Below are 27,926 nucleotides of genomic sequence, written 5' to 3'. Positions count from 1 at the left end.
CCTTGGAATTAAGCAATTACAGAACCTTATTCGGGATCCCATAAATCAATAATACTCCTTTACGTTAAAATTAGTTTATTTGGATAGACACAAAAATTGAAAAGGTAAAATTATTTATAATTTCAATGCGATTTCAAAATTTAGCTTAAAATCTCTCTATATTTTAAAAATTGTATGTACCCTTTTATACTTTTATAATTTTTATCTATATGTTTTGCATGGCGGAGGGTTTTATGAATATTTTTTAAAGTACAAATGAGCGTCATGCAATTTTTTTTTAAGTAAAATGGGGTTTTATGTTGAATGTGATTTCATGCAACATTTTTTAAAGTATAATGGAACATCATGCAATTTTTAAAGTAGAAGGGAATTTACACTGAATTTCGAAATTATAAGAGAGTTATGGACAATTTTGTCCATTGAAAAAATATAGATAGTTGATGATATTTTTAAAAATTTAGTTAAAAAATAAAGTAAATAAAGAGAAAATGTAATAAATTATTGGTATTTGTTATAAATAAATATTGAATGAAGGGTAATAATTAAATGTTTGATTTTGTCAAAATTAATAATTGAATAAATTTAATGGACCAACTAAAAAGAAAAATAAAAATAAATTTAATGGATAGAGAAGTAATAATTATAACAATAATAATAATCTTTAGGTCATCTTCAATTATTAACTCCATTTTTGCAATTGTTAAACTACAAAGTATAAACTTCAATTTTTATTCTAAAAAGTATATTGTTTTTATATTATTTTATACAGTATAATTTTTCATATTTATAAATTACACTACAATTTTAATTTATTTTTACATTATAATCCATACACGTATAATTTATAATTTATAATTTCTTTAAAAATTACATATATGAAAATTAACATTTATAATTTATATATCATTTTTAATATATAAAATTACACATTATTTTTTTAAAAAAAATAAAATTATATCACATTCTAAAAATAAAATTATACTCCCTCCGTCCACTCCCAATCTATTCATTTTGTCATTTTAGTCTATCTATAGCAAATGTATCTATTTTCTTTTTTAGTAAATGTATATTCCACTTAAATATAAAATTACTCCACCCTTTATATAATATTACACAAATGTCATCAAATAACACTATTTAATACCATAAATGTTAAGGGATATAATAATTTTTATGTATATCAATTATACCACATATCAATATAATACTAATATACTAAAATCTACGTGCATAAAATAAACGGATAGATAGGCGGTGGACGGAAGGAGTATCACTTTTTAAAACATAAAATTATACTATCACTTTTAAAAATAAAATTTTTCATTATTTTTCAAAAAAATAAAATTATATATAATTTCTAAAATATAAAATTATATATTATCTTCTAAAAACATAAAAGTACACTATACATCCAAAAAATAACAAAAATACAAAAAAAAAATACAATTAAAATATCATAAAAGTTCCGCTCCAAAAATAGAGTAGAGTTATAGTGTTAAATGGAGATGGGGTTGGGGATTTGGGGGTAGGTTGAAGCCCCTCGCTCCCCACTTTTTGTACAATTCAGTGGATCGGAGATGATCTCTCATAAAATTTGCTCCATTCATCACGCGGTAGTTAATTAAACATATTTTTTATTTTATTTTATTTTATTCGATAATAATTGATATATATTTATTTTAAATTTATAAATAGTAAGTATATTTTATAAATATAAATAAATTTTAATATATTGCATATAAGTGATAGTGGTGTAATTTTTTTTGCATTTTGGTTTGAAAGAATATTTTTTTATATTAGTTATAGGAAATTATGTATTAATATAAAATAATAAATGTATATAGTATAGTATTATTTTTTAAAATATATATATATTGAAATTTTTTTGGTAAAAGAATTACTCTCTTTACTAAATAAATATTTTTATCTATATTTACAATTCTCTATATTTACAATTCTTTATATTTAAAATAAAATATAGCTTATGCTAATCATATATAAATAAAAATATTTTTTATTTAATTATATTATATAAAATTTTATTCTATACGAAATAATATATATATTATATATTGAAATATAATATTTTTAAAACATTTAAAATTATTTTGATCATATATTTAATTTTTAAAAAATTTAAAATTACCTCTAACGCAAAAATAATTAAATAATTAATTTATTTGTTTTGTGAAAACAAAACCAACACATTTTTTTTCCAAAAATTAATACTACACATATTCATTAATTTTATATTATTTACACAATTTTACACGTCACATAAATTTAAAACTCTTTCCGTCTTGCCACATGATTTTTTTTTCTCATTTCATAGAAGATGACTCATTTCTATATTTTTAATAAAGTTATTTATTTTAAACATACTTAAAAAATATAAATTAATTTAATTAATTTTTTAATTTTTTACGAGTATCTTAGACCTACTTATTCATAACTTTAAATATTTTTATTTTAAAATCTGTCGGTCAAAATGATATTAAGTATAAAATTTTTATGATTAAAATAGAGTATGCTATCATAAGAAAAAGTTTAAAAACCAACTGATTAATTTTAAAAAATCATCATTTGAGCAAACTAGTAGCTCATTTAATAACGGGTTAGCTCATCTTGTATTGTAACAAACTATATTTGTAAGCTCATAACTTGATTTGGTTTTTACTTAAATTGTATAAAAGTGAATATATGGAAAAATTTATAGCTGATACTATTGATAATGAAACCATTAATCTAACTCGAAAAAGAATAAGACATGTATTTTACTTCCAAAGGTTATTAGTTGTCAATCGTAACAATGTATTGGTAGTATCATATTGATTGAGTTCGTTACCTTGATATAATTACCGAAATTGATACGTAATTATATGATAATAATATTCACTTAATCACAACTTAATTGTCGTGTTTGAAGTATAATTTCAATAGCTTAATAATTGTATCGTTGTAATTCAATATCAAATACGAAAAATGTTATGACTCTTTTTGACGCTCGATAGTGATGTGATTCACTTGGTTCGTCATTGCTCTTTTTTCGTGGATCTCATATCTTATACATATAGCATGATTGCTATGTGTGGACTTCTTGAATTTTACTGTTATTTGCAATGTACGGTGTTTGGCGATGACACCATCTTACGTACGTATATTGATGTAGGATTATATTTTGCAATAACGACAGTTAGTCGGACAACCGATTGATCTGTGTCGCAGGGTCTTTTGTGGATTAGACTTGGTTATTTATAGTTTTATATAATCATTATCGTACATGTTTTGGTCCACTCATTAGATTGATCACTAGTGGGGTCTACCTGATTCCTAAGGTGCAAGAATTCCTCTACTATACACAAGATAAATCTCTGGATAGGTCTATCTTTGCTATCACGAACGTGGTTGATGGCGATACATGTCTGCTATTCATGTGATTGATTGACGTACTTCTATTATTTTTACCTTGTTGGTTATATATTTGATGTTGGGTTGAATATCTATCCGATTGTATCAGACTTTTTATATTATTTATCGAGGCATTCTTGCTGATTTATTTTAAAATATATTATTTATAAAATAAATAATTTAAATTGTATTTAAAATTATAATTAAAATCTACTTACCTCTAAGAATGAATTAAAAAAAATTAAAATTAAAATTGAAATCGAATAGGAATAATTTTCATTGTTTTTTTTTTTTTCCTCGTTCTTTCTTGTCCTTCTTCTTCCTTCTCTAGACGTTTCTTCCACTATTGAATGGTAAATGTGGATTTGTTTATTTTTTTATATTAATTTACATATATGTATATATAATTATATTATTATTATTATTATTATTATCGTGATCGCCATAATTTATTATCTATCTTACCATATTATTTTATATATAATTATATTATATTATATTATATAATTATTATTTTTATCAATATTTATCATTTTTTAACTTTCTCTTCGGGTGTGTTTGTTTGGGGGATTTAATAAGATTTTTACTATTCATCCAATTTTTTTCCCCCAAAAACATTAAATCAAACACCTATTTTTTATTTTTTATATTATACTAAAAATCAATTTTACATTCAAAACATCACATCAACACCTATTTATATCACATCATACAACTATTCAAATTCAAAATTTTTACTATTCAAATTCCAACTCAAAATTCAAACCCCCAAACAAACACACCCTTCCTGTTCTCAATTCTCGGAAGAAAACAGTTCCAAGTTTTTTAATTTTTAATTTTTTTATTTTTATGATTCGGCAAGTGTCAGGGTTCTTATGGTATAAAAACCTCCCATTGTGGATCGTGTGTGTGTTTGAACGGGAATTGGATTTTGAGTTGGGATTTAAATAGTAAAAATATTGAATTTGAATAGTTGTATGATGTGATACAAATAGGTGTTGATTTGATATTTTGAATGTAAAATTGATTTTTAGTATAATATAAAAAATAAAAAATAGGTGTTTAATTTGATGTTTTTTTAGAAAAAAAAACATTAGATGAATAGTGTAAATTCAATCCAATCCCCCAAACAAACACACCCTTAATAGACCTTCTCAGGCCATCAGCATCAAATAAATCTTAAAAGTTTTTTTTCAATTTTCAACTCATACTATTTTTTTTTATTTCACAATTTTTTTTTCCACTTCACCATAAAAAATATATGTTTTTTAATTTATATTATAATAATTAATAATATTATTATTAAATTTAAATAAAATTATATCAATTTTGTAGAGAATAAAATTTTATATAATACGAAAATATTAAAAAAAATAAATAATTAAATAAATAATATTTTTTTAAAAAATAATAATAAAAAATTCTCCTGAGTTGCTCTACCCAGCCGCCTTCTCTGCTGCAGATACTGTCCACCACATTATTTTTATTTTTATTTTAATTTAAATTGCCGACATGGGTTTCTCTACAATAGAGAAATCCCAGTGCTGATGCTCTTAGGGTGTGTTTTGTTTGGGGGTTTGGATTTTGGATTGGGATTTGAATAGTAAAAATTTTGAATTTGAATAGTTGTATGATGTGATATAAATAGGGTTTGATGTGATGTTTTGAATGTAAAATTGATTTTTAGTATAATATAAAAAATGAAAAATAGGTGTTTGATTTGATGTTTTTGGGGGAAAAAAATTGGATGAATAGTAGAAATCCTTCAAAATCCTTCAAACAAACACACCCTTAGTATTCAAAAGAATGAAACCAATTTTTATTTTCAATTCTCTTTCTCTGTTTTGATTTATTTGCTACAAGATATGTAAACGAAGTGTTTTTATAATTTGATTTTAAAAATAATTAATTTTAATTTAATAGTAAAATAATATTTTAAATTTTTTTATGAAAGATAAAAATATGTACTTTTAGATTTATGTTAAAAAACATACGATTTACCCTTATATTATATATATATATATATATATTATTCATCTCTCCATTTATGGTATTAAAATAATATATAATAAGATATTTTGTAAGAAAAAAAAATATAATTTTTTTTTTAAAATACAATAATCCAAATAGCAAAAATCTGAAATTTTTGACAAAATAAACATATTAATATGCATTTTATAATACAATAGGATTATTAATAGAAATTGCAAAATTAATCACACATCTTTTTTAAAGAATGAGACTCCATTTATATATATATATAGTTTCTGGAAGTTAAATTGATATTTCTTGAGATAATTATATAATTTTTTTTCAATTTATTTATAATTAACAATTTAATACACCTGTAGCTTCATTATATTCATTTTAACAAATAATAACAAATTTACAACTATTTTTATTTTAATTTACCTTATTATTTTATTATTAATTATTTAATAAATTTTTACTTTACTTTAATTTTTTTTTACATTAAAATATTATTATTTTGATATTGTCTCCGAACACCGGGGCATCATTCGAGTGCTCATCATTACCCCTGACATATGAAGTACTATTATTATTGCTCCTGAGAAATTCATGCGATGTCTGAATTTTTTATATTTTATTTTTTATCCATCAATTTTGTTTATATCTTTTCTTTTTAATTTTTCATTAAATTTATTTTATTTAATTTTTATACTCTCTCGGTCTATTTTTTAATATTTTATTTGATATTTATACGTATTTTTAGATAATTAAAATTTTTGTTATAAAATGACAAATTTATTTTTAATCTTGTCTATAGAAAATAAAAGAGTAAATAAAGTAGGGATAAAAGAGTAAAATTTATGTATAAAAATAAAAAGAGGACAATAATTGTTGAATATTCCAAATAAAAAAGTAGGACGTTAGTTTGTGGACGGAGGAAGTATAATTTGTGTTTATTTAATTATTAATTTTTATTTACTATCATTATCACTATCAATATATATCATATTATTCTCTTTAAATATACATTCAAACAAATATATATCATAAAAAAATCAAAAAAATAATTAGGGTAACATAAAGAATTATTATATAATTAATATAAAATTCTAATTTAAAACTTATAAAAATTTATGAAATTTTATAAATACTTATTCTATCATCTTTAGAAAATATCTTCTTAAATTGTGTTGCTTATTGGTTTATGAAGTATGAAATTTAGAGTGGTTAACAGCTGAGTTTACTCGAATTTTAAGTGTTTATATTTGTTTGTTAACGTTCGCGAACAAGACTCGTGTTTGTTCGTTAAGCTTTCGGACTCATTCGTAGTGTTCGAGCTCAGCTCATTAAGGATTTTTATTGTTTGAGCTCGTGTTCGTGTTCGACTCATTTAGGCTCAATTAAATTCGTTCAAGTTCATTCAAGCTTGTTTATCTCACTTTTTTTTTTTAATTATATATAAATTAAAAAGAAAATTTAAAATTATTTTATTTATTTATTTTAAATTGATAGTTTATTTATTTATATATAATTTTATATGTATATATAATATTTATAATAAATATATTATTTTAACGAACATTCACGAATAAAGCTCAGACACGTTAATCAAACGAGTCTGTTTATATTGTTCGGCTCAGCTCGTTAACTTTCGTAAATGAACTTTAACCGTGCCTAACCGATCCGAGTTCACGAACGACCCAGTTCGTTTAACAGCTCTAAATATAATATATTTAATTATGAAAAATTACTATATGTTTTTTTTATTAAAAAATAAGAAAAATATTTTAATATAAATTCTATTGATTTGATATTAATAAATAAATAATACTCTCCCCGTTCCATAAAAAGAATATTACTATTTTTCTTTTATTCGTCCCAAAATAAGAGTACCACTTCATAATACATTTTTATTTTTTTACTATAAACCAAAATAATATTACAATATTTTTAAAAATCCTACCCACTTCATAATACATTTTTATTTTTTCTATTATAAATCAATATAATACAATATTTTAAAAAATCCACATGAAAAAAAAAAAAAATAATGATTTTGTTGCGGAACGAAGGTAGTATAAAAATTAGAAAATTAATTTTAATAATACATGCACCATTTATTATTTTTATAAATGTCTTATTATAATATTACTTAAATATAAATGTTAATATTATAGTTTTTTATACTATACTTTGTAGAATATATTAATGTATTGTACAATAATAAATTTTATTTATAACTAATTTAGCATTATGTAATTAATACAAATAATTAATTAAAATGTATAGATGATGATCAATTAGTATAAATAATATAACTATCATTAATTATGAATTTAAATGTAAATTAAAAAAAATTGAAAATAATTTTAAAATTATTAACAATCAAAAAATGAAAAAAAAAAACTTTGGAATTACGGGATCCACCGAGCTCAAATTATAGTAAATTATATAAGGAATATATTAAATTATCTATATAATATACTCTATGTTCCATAACAAAGTATCTATTTTTTCATTTTAGTCCGTCCTATAACAAAGTATCAATCTTTCTTTTTAGTAACTGTATTATCTACCTAACATTACAAATATCCTTATAACTTAAAATATATTACACAAACGTCATTACCTTTATATCACATACTAATAAAATTATTTTAGTCATTTTTACTTTATTCCTACTACATCTAAATATAATATTAATATTTTTAAAATTACGTGCAAAAAATTAATTATATGACGGATGAAATATATATAATAATAATAAATTTTGAACTTTAATAATTATATTTATTAGCTATAATTTTATTAATTATATCAATAATACCTATATAATATTAATGCTAACATATTAATTATATTAATTAATATTTTTATTAAAAAATCAAAAAAATAAGAAAAAAAAAACTTTGGTGGTTTAAAACCACACCGACCTCAAAATATATAATATATAAATTACATAATAAATATATTAAATTGTCTATAGAACATATAGATAATAATAATAAATTTTAAATTTTAATTATTATATTTATTAACTATAATTTCATTAATTATATTAATAATATCTATATAATATTAATAATAACCTATTAATTATATTAATTAATATAATTATTCTTATTAAAAAATCAGAAAAATAAGAAATTTTTTTGATAATTGAGACCCAAAGACCTCAAATATAGTATATAGATTACTATAAAAGAAACATGTAAATAGAGCCTAACGTTAATCAATTGTGGTGGTGAACCCCAAAGCCCTTATCAAACCTAATTTACATACTATTAGATTCGATCAAAAATTTACCCGAAACATCCACTCGAAAAATAACGATCGCAAATTCTGAATTCCCCTTTAAAATAAAAAGAAAATAAAAAAATAATAATAATAAAAAAGAAATGTTACAAATACGCGTTTTTGATGTACTCCCACACTTAGAAACACAACCACATTTGCCATTTAAACTTCCTCCATGACTGTACAAAATATATACATGTAGCATCAATAAGATGAAGTTTGACTGACTAATATTTTTCACTAAAAATATCCATCCAAGAATACTTACCAAAAACAAACATCACCTCCAACAACTTAATTATATGTAAATTTCTATTCAAAACTATTGTTCGTTCTATTCTAGTATAAATCTTCCATTAAAAACATTCAAATCTAAAACTCGAAAAAGCAAACCTCAATACAATCATGAACAAAGATATGAACGTAATAAATACCTTCCCCCAGTACTTGTACCCGGCTGGCTTCGTCCTTAACAAGTTCCGGGCCGGTTGGTTAATAAATCTTCGACCTCCTCGATGCCACATTCCCGACATAAATCAAGAATCCTGTCCGTCACTTGCAAATGCAAAGTGTCGTAAAAAACTAAATATGTAGTGTAATATTGGAATCAATGAGTAACCTGACTTTGAGAGAGCAAGTTCCACAAGGAAGAATGATAGATGCAGGCGAAGATCCCGGAATTCGCAGAAGAACTTGGCACCCATTTCTTGAAACCAGGCAACCTATTTCCTGCAACTCGGAAGAATCGAGAGAGAAAGTGTCACCGCATCTGCAATGGTGGGAGAGTTCAAAGCAATTCCCATCAACGCCATCATCTTTGACGGTCATGTCCTCAATGCTCACATCTTCTATGTTCACGTCTTGCCTCAAAGTTTGTAATTCATTGTCGTAAAGTGCTCGCGATCTTGGATTTGAGAGGATTTCCCATGCCTTTTGTACCTCTATAAACGCATTCCCTAAATCAGCTTCACATGTCGATTGCACTTTATCTGGATGATGATTGAGGATGGCAGTTCGATAAACTTTGCGGATTTCTTCTTGGCTTGCATCTTCCTTAACACCGATGATCTCGTAGTGGGTTTTATGGCTTAAATTGTTGCTCACTATCATGGCTTCAACTGCAGATGCATACAAACAATAGAATAAGAATCGAGTTTATAGATTCTAGAAAGTAGAGTAGACATTGCTACTCCAAATATAATGATAGTAATGAAAATGGATTTAAAGATTGAAATCTCCGATGAATTCTCATAACATAATACACACAACAACTTACTATGGCTCTGTTTACTTATGTTTTCAAACCACTTTTGACACTATTCATTAACTATTATATCTTTTTAAAAAAAGTATTACTCCCTCCGCATTCAAATCTATGATTATTTTTCTCTTTGGATTGTCATAAGAATATTCTCGTTTTATTTTCTAGTAAAATTATATTTCACCTTTTTAATACTTTTTTACTATAAAAAAAGTAACAATTACTATCTACTTTTATTAAAATTCGTGTCTCAACATTTGAGCACAAATTTGAATGACGGAAGGAGTACATCGTATACATTTTTTTTTTTCCTTCTTTTTTATTTAAAATACTGCATCCAAAACTTAGTTCTATACAAAACATCACATCCAACTCCTATCTATGTTACATCAATACTTATTTTCATTCTAACTTTCTACAATCTCTAAAATTGCCAAAAACTCCAAAATACTTCCAAAACATGATTTAGAGATTTAAAACAAACCACAACTATCATTCTAACATCATGTGCCAATACATATAGTACATTAGCAAAAACACAAAAGAAGGATAGTCAGCAGTCATACAATTTAGAGATTTAAAATAGCTACAACTCTCCCACAAACCATTCCGGCTTCGTCCAAGCAGAAAATTGATCTCGAAATAAGCCATAACCTACCTAATGAAACCATTTGTAATAGAAATGACGTAAAACTAATCATTTGCTTTGTGCATGTAGAGTCTTTTTTAAGAACTTTCCAGAGTCTGGACATCATTTAGCATTAAAAAAGTGGTTTATTTTTACTATCTTATTTGCCTTAGATCTTTATCCCATCTCTTCCATGTCTATACTAATACTTTGATCCAAATATCTAAATGCCATAATCAATTTTTCCCCAATCTGCAAACAATATAAAAACCTAAACAACAAAAGGGAAAACAAATTAAAATAAAATAGCAACTATAATGAAATTAAACAGTAAGTTTGAGCAAAGCTGCAACAGCTCACATACAGAAATCACATTAACATGAAATAGCAAAAGAGCAAAAAGATATCTTTCCATGGAATTAAAATAGCAAAAAATACATAAAAAGTCACGCACCATCAGTGTGAATCGGCAAGAAATCAACCATAATCATTGTGATTAAAATTGAAATTGAAAACCCTTATCAATTGAATTTAATTTGTAATAGCATAGCATACACATAAACAATCAGCCATATACCTAAAACAGCAAACACACACAGATGCTCTACCGGTGTATCTGCAAATTCTTCTTTACTGTGAACACTGTTCAATTTTCCGATAAAAAAAAAATACAAAAACAAAAACAGCAAGCACGCACTGATGACGACAAAGCTCAGAAGAAGAAGTCAGAGTTAAGGGATTTTGAGATCATAGCATAGGAGTGGTCGCCCCCGAACAAGTCCTCAATCTCAGAAGAAAAATAAGAAAAAAGAATTGAAAGAAATCAAAGAGTATTTTCTGAAGTAATAGAAATATTTGTATTTCTCACCCTTCTTTTCCAAATCAACAAACACGACCTTGAAGACGAAGAGCACGGCGGCCAAGGAGTATTTTCTGAAGTGATAGAAATTTCTGTCTAGAGACAGGAAGAGTGAAAGAAACCGTCGGGAAGGTTTTGCATCGGCGGCAGTTGGCGGTGGGGGCAGCAGACGAGCAGGTCGGCGGCGGCGGCGGCGAACAGTAGAGGAGTATTTCTGGAGCAACAGAAACTGTCTAGGAAGAGAGGAAGAGGAGAGAGGGAGAGAGAAAGAAATCAGCTGGGGTGGCTTCTCCTGCACCGTAATTTTGCCCGGAGGGAAGAGAAGCTGTCGAAGAAGTAGGGGAAGGCTTGCTATAAACGAGCCATTGTCAGAGCTCTTAGGGTTGTCATGTGATGTTTGTTTGGTTTTTAAATTTATAGTTTAATTTATTAGTAAATTGATTTTGACTAATTAAAATTTTTATTTAAAATTATAATTATATAACTTTTTATCGATTATCTATTTTAATCGATACATTTTTATATAATATTCATTACAAATTATTGCCATTAATTAAAAATTTCCAACCAATTTTTTTTTAAGGGATTTAGAGTAATTAAATTGTAGGTTCATATCAAACTTATTATACATTTGATACTAAAAAAATTAAAGGTGGAGAAATATGAAAAAATATAAATTACATGAATGAAAATGTAAAAGTATAAAATTTGATTGAAATATAGAATTTGAGCTTATAATAAATACAATGAGATTATTTAATGGTGTATTTTGAATTGACATTATATTTTTAACGGGAGAGGATCCTCAGCATCATCCCTCGGTGCTCCTTATGGCAATAATATTTGTTATGATTTTATTTCAGAACTATTGGTCCCCTTAATATTTGTTTAATGCGTTCAGACATTAATTTTAGGGGGTAATATAGCCCTCTCTCCCTTTCTTGTCAAATGGCTAAACTTCTTGAAGCCATTTTACAAAAAAGCTTCATAAACTTAATTTTAGATCCGCAAAGACTTGTTTCAAACTTCAATGCATGGTATGGTTTGACGATAGGATTATCGTCAAGCCATTGTTCGAACATGCTCTTGATTTGATACATAAAAATCCAGATCTCGATTAAGGAAACTGACTTGAGAGTGTTCTCCATCCGTTGATACTAGTTCATAATTGCTACCAATATTTTAGTTTTTAGTTATTAGAGTCGGCCTCATCTCAAGATGTGCATATCATACAGAATCTTTGGAATATAAACAGACACAAATCCCAAGGCCTAATTTCTATAGAGATTATGGTTATAGTCGGTTTTATATCTTTCAAGTATAGGGTCGATTCACAGGTTCGGTATTGTATCCGAAAGATGTTGGATCTACTCACACCATCTTAACCTTATCTTCGTCCCAAAATATTAATTGTTGATGGACAGTGGGTAGGATGTAGTGAGCAGAATGGATCCAATCTTTTCCATCTTAACATATTGAGTGTATACATGACAGAGAACACTTGGACATATTTGGCTTGAAACCAATTTTGGAAGAAACTTCTTTCTGAAATGTACTAGCTCGGTGCAAATATTTCTGACATTTCTCGATTCAGGTCGAGTATCTATGTCCTTGTGTTGCAAGATATAGTCAAACCAATGCATCTGATCGGGAATCTGTTTATTGTGACAAGTTATATATTTGGCCACAATGTTTTTGACCGACAAAAATCTCTGATTCTGAAAACCTTCGGTTGGTCTAGAGTTAGGCAATGTCATTTGACAAGGAGCTTGAAGTTTTTAAGGGCGAGGTCCGACTACTAATGTATTAGGGTTTCCTTTTTTTGTTGTCCAATACAATAACCATAACTCTCAATCATTTATTATCTTCCTCAACATTGGAATACATCTTGGAAACTGGTCTAGTGAAAATATAGCTTCAACCTTGAATTCTCTAGAAAAACATCGTATGATTATCATACCATGGGGAGTTTTCGGAATATAGACTTGTGATTTATGAACGAGAATCAAAACTGTGATGGTTGTGGGCAAAATAGCCTTGACGATTGCCAAGATAAATTACCCCAATAGATCTGTGATTAAAGTGAGAACCAAATTTTTGTACTACTTTCACAAGGCCATCTTGTGAGGCTTGCGGTAGATCTGAATAATTGGCATCCTTAATTTTTGTTGGGCCTTTGTCATAACTAGATGAAGACCGTCTTTGGGGCAGTCTGTTGCCTTGAGAGGGTGTTTCTTTTGGCGAGGCTGACTACGGCATTATAGTGGTAATATGAACCTTAGAAAAATGCTCATCATTCACCTTCATATCGGAAAGTTTGAGATGTTCGTTCTTCAAAGGTTTTTGTATGATCGCTCTAAATTGAAGGTAATTTTTGGTGGTATATCGGAATGAAATATGCTATTTTCAATACTTTCACCCTTTAATTTCTTGGAGGAAAACTAATTCTGGTAATTCTTGAAGGTAATTCTTTTATCATTAGACTCCAACTCCTGATTCCAACATGTCCTCCTCAGATTCATTCTTGAAATCCATCTCTCTCCTACTACCCACATAACCCATGCCTGCATCAATTCAACCCCTTCTCCTACCCCCTTAACCTCTATCACTTTGTCAACTTCTAAGACTACCACATCTATCAATTCCAACCCTATGCCCACCTCATCACATCTCCCCTCCCCTCCCCTCCCCTCCTTAACCTCATCAATATAATCCTCAAACAAAACATCACCGCTATCATCTATTTTAGAAGTCATTACATATTCACTTTCACTCTCACCGAAATCAATACCTTTAAACTTAACTTTTGCTTGGAAAAAAACACAAAATCATCACACTCCTCACCATGTTCTAGTACATATTGTCAAGAGTTTCCTCATTGCACACCATCCGTATAGATTAAAAAAATTCACATTCAAATCTTTTCCTACACCAATTAAAAGTGCATACCTTTGAAAAGACGCGAGGTCAAGGGATTGACCTTTACTGACCTCTCCTCAATGTATTTGGGAGTTGATGTTTGAAAAATATTACATCAATGCAACAGGGGTAACCTTAACCAAGATGGTACCCACAACATTGTAATTAACACAATTGTTAAAATAGTGAAAACAACACCCCTCAATAACAAGAGCAGATGTAGTCTTTCTTCTATACCATAATACATAAGAAAAACCTTGGATAGAAAAATAATAGTACTCATAAAAAATAAAATTAACAAATAGTAGGGAACCATACCAATGTCATTTAAACCAACAAGGACAAAAAGACAATGACAACAAAAATCATGTGTTGGCTACTCAAGATTAACATATTACTATAAAAGCATCGGCAATCAAACTAAACTTCTAATAGCTAAATCAAAATGTACGGGCTCGAGCAAATAATTGGTATACAAGCACAAGTTTAGCAGATGAGAGCTCCATTGCATCAAAGATGGGGCACCGGCTGAGAAAGCCAACCACCCGTCGGCATCGAGAACGTGGGGTCCATTGGTGGCTTGATTTCGATGGCAAGAACGTGGGCAACCATTGACAGGCTCCAATACGATTGAAGGGAGAAGAGTTCGTGAGGGGAAGCTTTGTTCGAACGATCCACTGGAATGGGCAGCTAGGGCTTGATTTTGTTTTAGTTAATCTAATTTTGCAATCTTGGTCTTATTGGACCAAATTACAATTTTAAAAAAATTGTAATTTGGCTCAATCGGGCCAAATTGAAAATATAATTTTTAATTTTTTTAAATATTAACTTATCCGATGAGCACCGGAGAATCTCTGCATGGCACACACGTCGGCCCCTATCATAGACATGTCATCAGCAGTAGTACACATCAGCTACATGTGCATGCATGTCACGTTCAGCTTTCCGGCATCGGATAATAGAAATAATGAACTTTTTTGAAATAGTCTTTTATTCGGAACCTGAAAAATTAGTATTTAAAAATACTAATGAACTCAATTTACAGGACAAAAATTACAATTTTTCTATAATTAAATGTAAACATTTTATTAAAATAAATAAAATAATTTATCTACCCTAGTCAAACATGCACGGCCTAAGACAGCAGTGGTGGTAGCTGAAGAAAATACAAATACATTAATGCAACATATCATAGATCTATATACAGCTCTTCAAAGATTCAAAATAAATCAATGCTGTTCCTCCAAAGATACAAACTAGTTAGCCTTCCTACACACACATATATATATATATATATATATAGTACAGATGGTTGGCTGCCGGTGTTGAGACATTCGAGCGTGTTGAGACATTCGAGCAGTTATATGGTGCCGGAGATGTCAAAAACTCCTCTTAAAGCAACCATCACTGCCACCAGAACCACCTTAACCATTGCATCAATGGGAGACAGCGGCATCGGGGCTGAGGAGAAGTTCACTCTTCGAGCCTGGTCCCTGCACCACAAATATATAATTATAGGGCGGTGTAGTAAAGTAATGCTCCCTCCATCCGCCTCTACAGATCACATTTACCTTTTGCGTCATTGTATCTAACATTAAAAATATTCTTATATTTGTATAATTTTTTTTGTACAAATATCATTCTATTAGTATTATAAAAGACCGATAGAAGTATTTTTGCAATTTTTTCTTAATTTGGATTACGTTTTGATATAATAATTAATATTCAAATATCAACACGGAAAAAGTAAATGAGACCCTTAGAGCCGGACGGAAGTAGTATATGTTAGACAACACATTATATATAAATCTAACAGCACAAAATATATATTTATATATAACCTATAGAACACTCAAACTAACAGCACATGACAGTAGTCCATACCGATCTCTAAGCACACAAAAAGGGTACTAACACAACACATACAAATAAAGACCTAAACTATGCAAGGATGGTGTTTTACGCAATAAATAAAATATAGGGTGTTTTATGCAATTTTATTAAAATACAAGGGAGTGTTATATAATTTACTCATTTTTATATGGTATCTATAGTATTTTCATATGATATCTTTAGTATGTTCATATGCTAATTGGAAGAATCAACATGGTATTGATATCCCTAATCAGTACCATTACCGAGGCGATAATTATAGGTAGGATTCAGCATGAGTAGTTGAAATAGTTTGTTATATCCATAACCGTAGTAACAGAAGAGATCGATTGCTTACTTCTGCAACGAAGAGAGTTCACCGCAATAAATGGTGTTCTCGGGCAACTCAACCTCTGTGTTGTCATTCTCCGGATTCACAGCGTTGATGTAAACTTCCTGACCGAGATACCATGAGTCGAGATTCTGGGAACGCAGGTTCCACATCCCGGCATTGTCCAGAAACACTAATATGGCTGACCATGCACCGGGAAACACCTGTTAATTTTCGGACAGATCAACCTACACCATTTTCAGAAGATTGACCTGTAAAACATTATGGATATCGAATGTACCTGGGTAGTAGAACGAGCCACACCATCCCATTTGTTATATGTGCTTCGGCTGTTCTCCGTCCACACTCCGTAGTCCATCCTTCATTAAATCAACACATATGCTCATTACTCGTTACCCAAAAGTCTGAAATCAAATTCTTTGTATAAAAAACAGAAATTATAAGTTTAGCTTGTTCCGTATAATGAAGTTTAGGGAAAATTGCAAAAAATATCTAAAATGTATACATTGTTATCACTTTTGTCATGTATTTATTCCGTTGGCAAAATATATTTCACATGTTTGCAAAAGTCGCTATTTATATCTTTTGGTCGCGCGTAGCCGCGCGTAGTGTGAACGTCACGCGCGGGTTAAATGATAGAAAGAACGACTTTTGCAAACATGTAGGATATATTTTACCAGCGAAATAAATTCAGAACAAAAGTGATAATGGGCTATACATGAGGAATATTTTTTGCAATTTTTTCATAAAGTCTACACTTCCCGCTTTAATCAAAATGTCGAAACAAAGTTCAACTTTTAGTTTAGTCCCACAATCTTACCCGACAACGAAGAAGGCGTAGCCATCAAGATGGTAACTCTGAACTACTGTGTCGTTGTTCTGGAAAATAATTTCGACAAATCCTTTGAAAGTTCCATTAATCACGGATGCATCGAGCTTTGCAGGCCTATTCATGAACCTGTTAGGAAAATCAAGCTTGAAGACCCCCGGGACCTTAAATTGCCTAGCAAGTGTGAGAGGTGTAGAAGGAGCTAAGTATGAAATCCCATTTAAAGTAGTACGCCGTTTTCCATCAATCAACTCAGCTGGCCGGTTAAGGATGACGAATACATCAGTCACAGTTATCTCGCCATATCTGAATGATCCCTGAGGGTTCGGACGAGCGGCTCCAGCAGAAACATTCCATCTGCATCCATGATATCGTCAAACAAAGATATAATATATTATATTATATGAGCATTAGAAGAACTCCAGTTAACTACAACCTTATGGATCTTGCCTGATTCATCGAGAAATAGGTGTCGAATTCATTAGGGAGGCCAGGAAGTGGACCCGAAGCAGGGCCTTGTGAATTTGAATAATGCAATATAGCGACTCCGGGAGGTTTGGTCCAGTTCGAGGAATCAAAAAGCCTTGGACTGGCGACGATGTAATAATCATTTGTAGCATTTTGGTCCATCGTAACCAAAAATGAGTACGACTGGCCAACATGTATGTCCATGTTCGAGTATTTCTGTTGCACCGTGTAAGACCCTTCAGTTTCCACTAGAACCAAGTCATGGTTTTGGATCCTGAAGTTTAAGCTAGTCGAGATCCCGACATTGTGGACTCGTAAGCGATAGGTTTTACCTGTCCGAAAGAATTTTTCATCATAAAGACAGATTAGACTCGCAAAAATCACATTCTGTGTTCCTCGTAATGTATGAATCGAGCATCTACTTGCTCAGCAACAAATGTAGAAATTTACCTGGTTCGACGTTTATTATTTGGTAAGGAATCCCGTCTCGTACCACGGCCCTATCAAATTGATAAGGGCCGAGACCATTGATCAAGACTCCATCTGGGGCTGCAAGGCTGTCCCCTGACTCGAGGTCATTTCTGAGTTCCTATGTCATTGGATGCTTTGCTCAGTAACGATATGACATATATTTGTGACAAAGAATAATAAACGAACCAAGAAATGATATGATTGAACATTAACCTTGTGATTCTTTATGTACCAATCACCGATAAAGAGGTTAACATCGCCATCGGGGGTTGCAAAAGGTACGGGAATAACATCTCGATTGTTGACAACAATACCGCCATATCCACCACTGGCTCGTTGGAATCCAAGGGATGGAAAATAAAAGAAACTCCCTATCTGGTCTTTCACCTGAAACTGATATGTCCAATTCCAACCGGCGGGAATCGGGCAATTTGTCCCCGAAACACCGTCCTGCCATGAATTCTTTCTTTGTTGAATTCCATTCCTGCATTCCTATAACAGTGGTTACTCTCTTATACATGCATACATGATACACCATTATATGCCGGCATCCCAATATCGAGTAGCATACCATGTTAATAGAAATGGCTCATCGAGATTATTTTTAACATTGATGACGACATTCCAATTCGTGGTGACGTTCAAAACAGGGCCCGGAAATTGCCCCTCTATACCAATCACCTGAAAAGGTGAGACATAGATGAAAAGTTAACAAGCCAACTCTGTCGATGATACAACAAACACCACAAAAATTGAGCAATATCTAAATACCACATTCAACACATGATGGAAAGAACAAGACCGTTCATGTTTGAGTTCGACCTGTTAAAGACTCAAGCCACTCATGTTCATTCATTGGGAGTCACGTGCTAACAAAGTTATTTAAGCTCGGTTAGTTAAACATTTTTTCTTGGTTTAGGTTTGGCTTCACTCATTAGCCAATTCTTTAATGTAAGCTTAAATTAAACAATTTTTTTCTTTTTTTTTTTTCCAAAAAAAATAAAAATAAATCATTATTTATTTTAATTATTAGACTTCATTTAACAATTAAAATCAGGTACAACATGATAAAATACATATAGTTTTGAAATATAAAAGTATTCATTTAGGCTATGTTTATTGTGATTGTTTTTTTTCTACTTCCTCGTTAATCTCTATAAAAATAAACTATTTTCTATCACAAGAAGTTGTATAAAATACAAAAACACAACTAAACACAAGGTAAAAAAAGCCCTCAATCTATAAATGCAAATAAAATTCGAGCTTATTCGTGGATATTACAAGCTCAATTTTGTTTGAATTCATCTTGAGCTTAGCAAGTGAGCTTTTATTCAACCGTAACGGCCAAATCGACCGAGTTCAATGCCATCAAGGTATCAAACATCCCAACATTTGACTATCCTAGCAACTAACAAGAGAATCTCTCACACAATAAACATTTGTTGCTTTGTCTACTATAGAAGTTGAGTATGTAGCGGTGACTAAAGCAAGCAAAGAGATTTGTATAGTTGCAAATAATCTTAGTTGGATTGGGGAAAGAGCAAAAGAATGGCATACTTATAATGATAGTCAAAGCACCATTTATTTCGCTAAAAATCCTGCATTTTATTTAAGGACATACATGTCAACTCATTGAAAAGAAGAACTTGCAGCCTATAAAAACTCAAGAGGTAGAAAATCCCGTGGATATGGTTACTAAAGTTGTGACCTTAGAGAAGTTGGAGTTGGAGCTACGTAGCGTTTCAACAGGCCGTAAAGGGTGAGAAGAAAAGAATTAGCATTGTCATTTGCGGTTATAATAAAATGTAAAAGTAGGAGATGCAATCCTGAAGCCTAGGGATGAGTGTATAATTGGCAGAGCGAAGGGTTCAAGTGTACAAAGGGGTGGGATGGTATACCGAACTTCATGCAACAGATATATCGTATACTATATCAAAATTTTTTATATGATATTTTACCTTAGCGAAAATTTGATATGATAGATATATATACCGTACCATCCCGACATATCGAATACTAAAACATCAAAATAAATTTATCAATTTATATGCTGACCGTAATGAGAAAGTTCGATTACTTAAATCTTTGGTATACCAAAACTTTACTTAATGTGCGGTATGTCAGTTTTTTTTTTTTTTTTTTTTTTTTAATAACGTGACTCGTCAAAGACGAGTAAGTGCACTCTGGTAAACCCTAGCTAAATCTAATACCCTACAAACTAGGTTCAGCCAGGCAAGTCCGGACACGTTCGGATTTTGACCCGGCACCATCACGGCCACTAATTCACCCCCACACCACCGGGCATCAATTCTTTTTCATTTACCCACTCCAGGTGTACATCACAATTACACATTGTAAAATTTTTGACTTGGCAATGCCCTAGGTTTAGGTCGTAGGTTCATGTCCATCATTGCTTTTTAGCTCCGTAACAGTAACACTTCTAAATTCAACCAACAATAGAACTTCACTCCAAAATCAACTGCTCCCATCAATGAATTAAGCAATTTTAGATGCAAAAGCTAGCCTTACTTACAAAGCACTGCCCAAGCAGCGAATTGAATCAAACAAACAAAACGAAGATCCACCATCAAATTACATTACATTACATTACATGAACTACAACGATAGAAGCCAAGCCAAACAAAAAAAGGAAGAAATTAGAAGAAGAGAAAGCACCTGTTGCTTGATCCCGAGAGGGGAGGCAGTGAGATAGTCCACAGTCCAATCGTAGAACACAAATGGGTCCGCCGGTAAACCGACGGAAATCGAGCAGAGAAACAAGGTGAAGCAGAGAAACCCGCGGCTGCTGAGGGACATTGATTTGATGATATGATGATATAGCGAAACCCAACCCTCCAAGAACAGCAGCGCAATCGGTTTCCTGCAGAGAATGATTTTGGAAAGAAGAAAGATTTAGGGATCTAGCTAATGAGCTGCTAACTGTAAAAGGAATTCTGAACACTTGCCAACTGCGAGGTGGCCTGTTTCGAAACTCGTGCCGTTACTGATCATGTCATAGACAAACTTCCCCATGCGGTTTCGAACTGGACCGGCGGTTCGTCGGTTTTGAACCGTTTAACCGGAATCGAAACCGGTTCAAGTTCTTTTGGAACCGTGAACGGTCGGTTCGTAACAGTGCCGAACAGCAGCGAGACGACCGGTGAAGAAGAAGAAGAATCAGAGAAGAATAAAGAAACGATAGGAATAAGGAGGGGGTGTAGATCAGTAGATGGTTTGGAACGGAGAGGAAGATGGGTCGTTGGCGGCTGTAAGTAGGTTAGCTTTGGCCGTCTTTGTTTAAGAGATTTTGTAAAAAAATTATTAATTATTTAATTTTTTTTAAAAAAAATATCAAATTAAATATTTATTTTTTATTTTTTATATTATTTTAAAGCTAAATTACGTATGATTTTATCAAACTTCCCCTAAATTCGACTGTTTTTATTTAATGATATTTACAAATAAATTTTAGAATTTTAATTATTTAATTTAAAAAATAATAAATATACTAAAAAAAATATTTACTTTATCAAGTTTAAAGTTTATTTTTATTATTTTTTAAACTAAATATAAAAAAAATAAAGTTGATATTTTAAAGTTTATTCGTAATTTTTGATCAAATATTATTAAATAAGAATCGTCTAGAGGTGAAAGCGAATTTGACGACAATTTTAAAAATATGAAAATTTAACACAAATTCATAAATTGTGAATTTTATACAATTTAATTTAATTTTAAAAATTAATTTTACATTAAATCCAAACATCCAAACAAACACACCCGTTAATTTTTTTAAATCGAAATAAATCCAATTGAGTACACGATACAATCCTAAATTTCCAATCATCAGCCGCTGTGAACCGCCGGCGTGACACGCGATTCCAATTCCAGGGATCGGGATATCATATCCCCAAATTGTTGGAACCCTAATTTGAAAATCTCCCATCTTTGGCTGCTGCGATTAGGAATCTTCTTCGTTTCTTCAATTTTTCTTCTCTAATGTCAGTCGGCACGAATCGGTGCATATAAACACTATATGGCGAGAATCCTTTCAACGTTTACAGAAGCCTTGCAGTCCCAGGTCGTTTTCCATTTCCCATGGCCACCGACGCTTCCCCAAAATTGCAGGATCCAGTCCCCCAGACACACGATTTCGACCAAAGAACCGCGACTGCGGAGCACGATGGGCTTCAATTTTGGCAGTTCATGGTCGCTGGCTCCATCGCCGGCATGGTGGAGCATATGGGAATGTTCCCCGTAGACACTGTCAAAACGCGGATGCAAGCCCTGGGAACTTGCCCGATCAAATCGGCCAGCGTGAAGCTAGCGCTTCAGTCAATTCTGAAATCGGACGGCCCCAAAGGCTTCTACCGCGGGATTGGCGCTATGGGATTGGGCGCTGGCCCCGCGCATGCCGTGTATTTCTCCGTTTATGAGATTTGCAAGAAGAGCTTCTCCCGAGGGAATCCAGATAATCACGCAGCTCATGCTGTTTCTGGTGTTTGCGCCACGGTTGCGAGTGACGCTGTGCTAACCCCCATGGACATGGTGAAGCAGAGATTGCAGTTGGGGAGTAGTCCGTACAAAGGATTGTGGCAGTGCGTGCAGACTGTTTTCAGAGAGGAAGGTATTCGGGCGTTTTACGCTTCCTACTTAACGACAATCCTCATGAACGCGCCGTACACAGCTGTGCATTTCTCAACCTATGAATCCACGAAGAGGGGACTGACGAAAGTTTCCCCGGACAGTGCGGATGAAGAGACGCTAATGGTTCATGCTACCGCTGGAGCAGTAGCTGGGGCCTCCGCTGCTGCCTTGACCACTCCTCTTGATGTGGTGAAGACTCAATTACAATGCCAGGTACATGAATTATGCTATGAGCTTAGAAAGTTTGGGGAAAAATAAAAAAATTGTCTTATTCATTTTAAAAATAAGCGGCCTATAAATAAGATCAAATCTCAATATAAATCTAATAAATGTAAAATTCAATATCTAAAATATTACTTAAAATTTATATTTAGTAGATATTATATCCGATCTTATCCATAGATTAGATTAGTGAGATTTGAGTCTTTCGAGTTTGTATTGCTTATATATAGGTTTTTTATTTTGATGATTAATAAAATTTATAACATGGTATTAGAGCTTATTTTTCTCTAAATATCTTCGTTTCTCCTGGTACATTCTGTACATTCATCCTGGATTGTACCCGCTATTTGTCTGTTGCCTGCGATTTGAATCTTGTGTGCAATCTGCCATATATCCGTTGCTTGTCTGTTGCCTGCGTGCTATTTGAAATTTGTCTGCGATCTGTTTTCAGTCCGTTGTTTGTATGTTGCCCGCCTATTTGGCATGTATGTGCATGTGTGTTTACTTCTACTTCTTGGGCATATACGGTAATGGTCCTATGTGTATTCCGGACGCCTATACATATGATTATTAGAGTGACGACGAGTGAGATTGGGATCATTTATGGGAATGGTCGGTCACTTGCAAGACAAAATTTGCATGTTTCCTTTTGTTTTCATTTTTATGAAAATATGTATTGGATGAGATATTTCAAATGTAATTAGGTGTTGGATGAGATTCTTTGAATATAGTACAAGTTTGGAATGAAATGTTTTAAACAAAAAGTAAGTCTTGTATTTGATGTTTTAAACGGGAAATAGATTTGTCTTCTCTAGGATCTTAGAAATAATTAAGGGTGTGTTTGTTTTGGGGTTTGGATTTTGATTTGGGATTTTAATGGTAAATTTTTTTAAATTGAGTAGTCCTATGATGTGATATAAATAGGTATTGATGTTATGTTTTAAATGTAAAGTTAGTTTTTAGTATTATGAAAGTGAAAAATAAGTGTTTGATTCGATATTTTTAGAGGAAATCTTTTTGATGAATAGTAGAAATTTGTGAAAGTCCAGTAAACGACTGCACCCTAAATGGATAGTAAATTTTATTTATTGTTGAAAATTAACACTATTATATATATGGTGAAAATAATTAGGGAGCCTAGTAACTTGTATGTGTTTTTTTAGGGAATAATATATATATATATATATATATCTCTTAATTAGAATGAATAGCTTGAAAACAATAGTAATACACTTTTTCATCCCTTCATTGTTGTAAACCAACTCATGAAGATAGGGTGTAATTTAGGTGGCTGGATTGAAATAATGTCATGTATTTGTTAAACAACTTGTTGCTATAGGAAATGGCTTTCAAATAAATATGGCAAAGCAACAACTTTGGGATAAGTTTGCTAAACAATATGCAATAAAATGATCTTTGTGATCTAGACTTCTAATGTAATTAATTGATTAGCTGGTTATTTTATTTCTAAACTTGGTCCATATCCCTAACTATGAGTCCCTGCTGCTATCTCATTTTATGGTGCTGCTCTTTCAGGGTGTCTGTGGATGCGATAGATTTGCCAATGGTTCAATTAAGGATGTTGTTCGAACAATCATAACGAAAGATGGTTACAGAGGCCTTATGAGGGGTTGGATGCCCAGAATGCTCTTCCATGCTCCTGCTGCTGCAATTTGCTGGTCCACTTATGAAGCTGCCAAAACCTTCTTCCAAGAATTAAACAACGGTCGAAGCTCAGGTGTGTTTACTTGAGAGGTTTTGATTTTGAATTGAAATAGTTGTTTGATGTGATATAAATATGTATTGATGTGTAAAATTAGATTTTAGTGCAATAAAATAAATAAAAATTGAGTGTGATTTGATGTTTGTGGAGAAAAAATAAAGTTGAAATAGTAAAGTCAGGGGTAAAATCTTAAAGTAAACACAGCATTTTTTGGTCTTCTGCTGTACTTACTAATGCTCCTTTTTCCATTAATCCCGGTACGTGCAATTACTGCAACAATAAGCTTATACAAATGCGATGAATCGACCTTTTAGCCTTACTAGTTGCAATCTTGTGATCCGATTAGGATCTGCATTTTTTAAACTCGGATATGTACAGTTTTTTGTAGCAATGCTAAGTAATGAGTTACATATTTAGCATTAATCAGAATTCAGTTAGGTTTTGGCAGTGTCTTGAATAGTTTGCTTATCCTTACATATTTCTTACATATTTGTAAGTAGTTTAAAAACTGTTATGATGTATACAGTTCTTGCGAGCATGATATGGGAGTATCATATTCTCTCTCCCTTAGCAATTTATTTATTTTTTCATTTAGGTATGTTTTTAACAAAATATTATTTTTTTTTTTAATAAGTGTATTATCTGCCTAATATTACAAATATTCATCCAAATTATAATATATTACACAAATATTATTACAATTATATCATACAATACTAATACTAATAAGATTAATTTAATATTTTTACCTTTATTTCTATTATATCTCAATATAATACTAATATTTGAAATCATCAGGTACAAGCAGGTAGTTAATGGAACTCAATTCTCGAGCCAGAGATGTCTCAGCCCTTGATCTACAAGGGTTTGACTTACATCCTCTCGTACACAGTCTAGTTCTTTTTATTAAATATGTAATATAGAAAAATATAAATAAAAATTATACTATACTATAAATAAATATAATTTTTAAGTGATCTATTAAATAAAAATTTATATTTTATTTATTTAAAATCAGATAAAAATGATCATAATTCATAACCTCTCATTGTTTAAAATTCAGTGTAAATTTTTTCTAAATTGCATGACGCTCTTTTATAGTTTGTATGTAATTTTAAAGTACAAGATAATTTACGTGCCAAATCTCTCCATTTCGTAAACTCTCCTCTAACTTTCTCGGCGTCCTTATTTAATGGTTTTTGATCTACATGCGTCCAAACTGCGAATAAATGTCCGAATACTAATTTCTAAATTTCTAAAATTATAAACATATTTATTTATCTTATATTTACCCTAAAAAAATAATTTTTTTTAGACCAGAGAAAAATAATTATTTATAAGTATATTTACTGTTTCCTGATGTTAAATAATAAGAATAATAAGTACTTTTGTAATTTCAAAGTTTTAGAAATAAAGACTTTGAAATTCATTCGCAGTTTGAGCGTGTGTAGGTCAAATACTGTTAAATAAGGATAGCCGAGGGAGTTAGACACACAATTTATGAAACCACGAGGAAGTTTGACACAGTTTTAAAAGTACGGGGGATTTCGTCCAATTTTGTGAAACTACAAGTGGATTTTATGCAATTTAGCCTTAAACAAATTATGTTATATTTTAAGTTTTTAAAAAATAGCCCCCCTTAAACCATATCTTGGTTCTTCCGTTATTTGTTGTTGCTAAAGTCTCATTCGCCGTCATATATCTTATGTTGCTGTCATTAGCCGTCGCTCTTGCTATCTTCGTGGACTAGGTAGGAATTGTGGAAAATTAATGCAATTTATTGTGTGTTAAATAATGTATTTAAATATTTGAATCGGTTATGCGTCCGTGTTTTATTCATGAAAATAAATTTGGGTAAAGTATTTTTAATTTCATTTTCTTTGGAGTTTATTGTGGTCTATATATGATCATTCCTTTCAATGTATATCTATCAATTATCCTTAGTTGAATAATAAACCAATCATTTTTTTGCCTATTCAAATTTCTTTAGGTTTTGTTTCATGGTATCAGAGCGGACTTTGACGGTGGTGGCGAACGAAGCGAATCGGGGGAGGAGCATGCAAGTGGCACGTCAATGATGAGTATGTCCTATGGGAACTAGATATTCCATAGTGGAATTCTGGAATGCTCCCAGCGTGGGGGAGTACACTCGCTCGATATTGCTGGACACATCAAAGAAGAGCATGTCCTAATGTAAATGGACATTCTAAGAGGAGAGTGCTTCCAAGGTGGGGGAGTACGCTCGATGTTGCCGAAGGACCAAGGTGACCGAGTTTTGTTCGTGAGGGAAAAACTACGTTAAGGACGATCTTCAGGTGAAGAATGCACAAGCCACAAAAAAAGATATCCCGGATAGTATGCAAAAACGAGCGGCGGAATATAGGTCGCATATGGGGTGTCTATAGCAAAAGACCTCGTTGGATGTAGAGTTGTTTTTATTAATGACAGACCCAAAACACGGTCTAATTTTTTATTTTTTATTTTTTTTAAAAAAAGAAAAACTTTTCTTAACAAATAGATTTACACACGAGTTGTTAGAAAAATAAAAATAAAACTTAAGACTAGACAATTTTGGGTGGCACTTTGATAGCAAAAAAAAGTTCCAATAAAAAAGTAAAAATTTCCTTCAAAATTTGACAAGACAGGTTTGGTTCTTATTAAACCAAACAAGAACAATTTGATTTTTAACAAGAAATAATGAAGATTTCAAGATTGATGAAAACACAAAAACATTTGGACTTTTGTTTTGGGGTTTGGATTTTGAGTTGGAATTTGAATAGAAAAAATATAGAATTTGAATAGTTGTATGATGTGATATAAATAGGTGTTGATGTGATGTTTTGAATGTAAAATTGATTTTTAGTATAATATAAAAAAAATGAAAAATTAGTGTTTGATTTGATGTTTTTTAGGGGAAAAAATTGGATGAATATAAATCCAATCCAATCCCCCAAACAAACACACCCTTCAAAAAAACACAACAGAAGACACACGTCGAG

The 27,926-nt window shown here is 30.9% G+C and overlaps 3 protein-coding genes across 8 annotated transcripts; 1 reads left to right on the top strand and 2 right to left on the bottom strand.

The window, feature by feature from the left end:
- Window positions 1-8,894: 8,894 nt before the first annotated feature.
- LOC127253901 (uncharacterized) lies at window positions 8,895-11,809 on the bottom strand. Its single transcript, XM_051278705.1, has 2 exons — window positions 11,434-11,809; window positions 8,895-9,794 (listed from the first exon to the last, which is right to left on the bottom strand). The coding sequence occupies exon 2, from the start codon at window positions 9,784-9,786 to the stop codon at window positions 9,259-9,261; it is 528 nt and encodes a 175-aa protein (XP_051134662.1). The 5' UTR covers window positions 9,787-9,794; window positions 11,434-11,809; the 3' UTR covers window positions 8,895-9,258.
- Window positions 11,810-15,500: 3,691 nt separating this feature from the next.
- LOC127253842 (monocopper oxidase-like protein SKU5) lies at window positions 15,501-21,583 on the bottom strand. 3 transcript variants are annotated; one of them, XM_051278622.1, is made up of 10 exons: window positions 21,302-21,583; window positions 21,012-21,216; window positions 18,907-19,016; window positions 18,549-18,819; window positions 18,315-18,453; window positions 17,833-18,196; window positions 17,388-17,753; window positions 16,848-16,926; window positions 16,574-16,770; window positions 15,501-15,836 (listed from the first exon to the last, which is right to left on the bottom strand). In XM_051278622.1, exons 2-10 carry the CDS (start codon window positions 21,150-21,152, stop codon window positions 15,704-15,706), a joined length of 1,800 nt encoding a protein of 599 aa, XP_051134579.1. In that variant the 5' UTR covers window positions 21,153-21,216; window positions 21,302-21,583; the 3' UTR covers window positions 15,501-15,703. The 3 variants fall into 3 exon arrangements, with proteins under 3 accessions (XP_051134579.1, XP_051134580.1, XP_051134582.1); XM_051278623.1 differs by lacking the exon at window positions 21,302-21,583 and having other exon boundaries at window positions 21,012-21,294; XM_051278625.1 differs by lacking the exons at window positions 21,012-21,216; window positions 21,302-21,583 and having other exon boundaries at window positions 18,549-18,827.
- Window positions 21,584-22,152: 569 nt separating this feature from the next.
- Window positions 22,153-27,276, top strand: LOC127253868 (uncharacterized). Of its 4 annotated transcripts, none has more exons than XM_051278664.1 (4): window positions 22,153-23,195; window positions 24,741-24,942; window positions 25,726-25,735; window positions 26,918-27,276. In XM_051278664.1, the coding sequence occupies exons 1-4, from the start codon at window positions 22,434-22,436 to the stop codon at window positions 27,003-27,005; spliced, it is 1,062 nt and encodes a 353-aa protein (XP_051134621.1). In that variant the 5' UTR covers window positions 22,153-22,433; the 3' UTR covers window positions 27,006-27,276. The 4 variants fall into 4 exon arrangements, 3 of the variants coding, with proteins under 3 accessions (XP_051134621.1, XP_051134622.1, XP_051134623.1); XR_007839352.1 differs by having other exon boundaries at window positions 22,154-23,195; window positions 25,726-25,792; XM_051278665.1 differs by lacking the exon at window positions 25,726-25,735 and having other exon boundaries at window positions 26,938-27,276.
- Window positions 27,277-27,926: the final 650 nt, after the last annotated feature.

This window comes from Andrographis paniculata, unplaced genomic scaffold (genome assembly GCF_009805555.1).
Source record: "Andrographis paniculata isolate CXL003 unplaced genomic scaffold, ASM980555v1 Contig51END, whole genome shotgun sequence".
NCBI classification, from domain to species: domain Eukaryota; kingdom Viridiplantae; phylum Streptophyta; class Magnoliopsida; order Lamiales; family Acanthaceae; genus Andrographis; species Andrographis paniculata.
Note: the sequence above shows the minus strand (reverse complement) of the source record. Positions and strands in the feature narration are given on the sequence as shown.

What these genes read in the sequence shown, in the direction of transcription:
- LOC127253901 (XM_051278705.1), bottom strand. Translation starts at nt 9,786, where the DNA reads ATGATAGTGAGCAACAATTTAAGCCATAAAACCCACTACGAGATCATC.
- LOC127253842 (XM_051278622.1), bottom strand. Translation starts at nt 21,152, where the DNA reads ATGTCCCTCAGCAGCCGCGGGTTTCTCTGCTTCACCTTGTTTCTCTGC. An exon ending in AATAATAAACGTCGAACCAG is followed by an intron (nt 18,197 to 18,314) that starts GTAAATTTCTAC and finishes TCTTTCGGACAG; the next exon opens with GTAAAACCTATCGCTTACGA. An exon ending in AATCAGGCAAGATCCATAAG is followed by an intron (nt 17,754 to 17,832) that starts GTTGTAGTTAAC and finishes TCATGGATGCAG; the next exon opens with ATGGAATGTTTCTGCTGGAG.
- LOC127253868 (XM_051278664.1), top strand. Translation starts at nt 22,434, where the DNA reads ATGGCCACCGACGCTTCCCCAAAATTGCAGGATCCAGTCCCCCAGACA. An exon ending in AGACTCAATTACAATGCCAG is followed by an intron (nt 23,196 to 24,740) that starts GTACATGAATTA and finishes CTGCTCTTTCAG; the next exon opens with GGTGTCTGTGGATGCGATAG.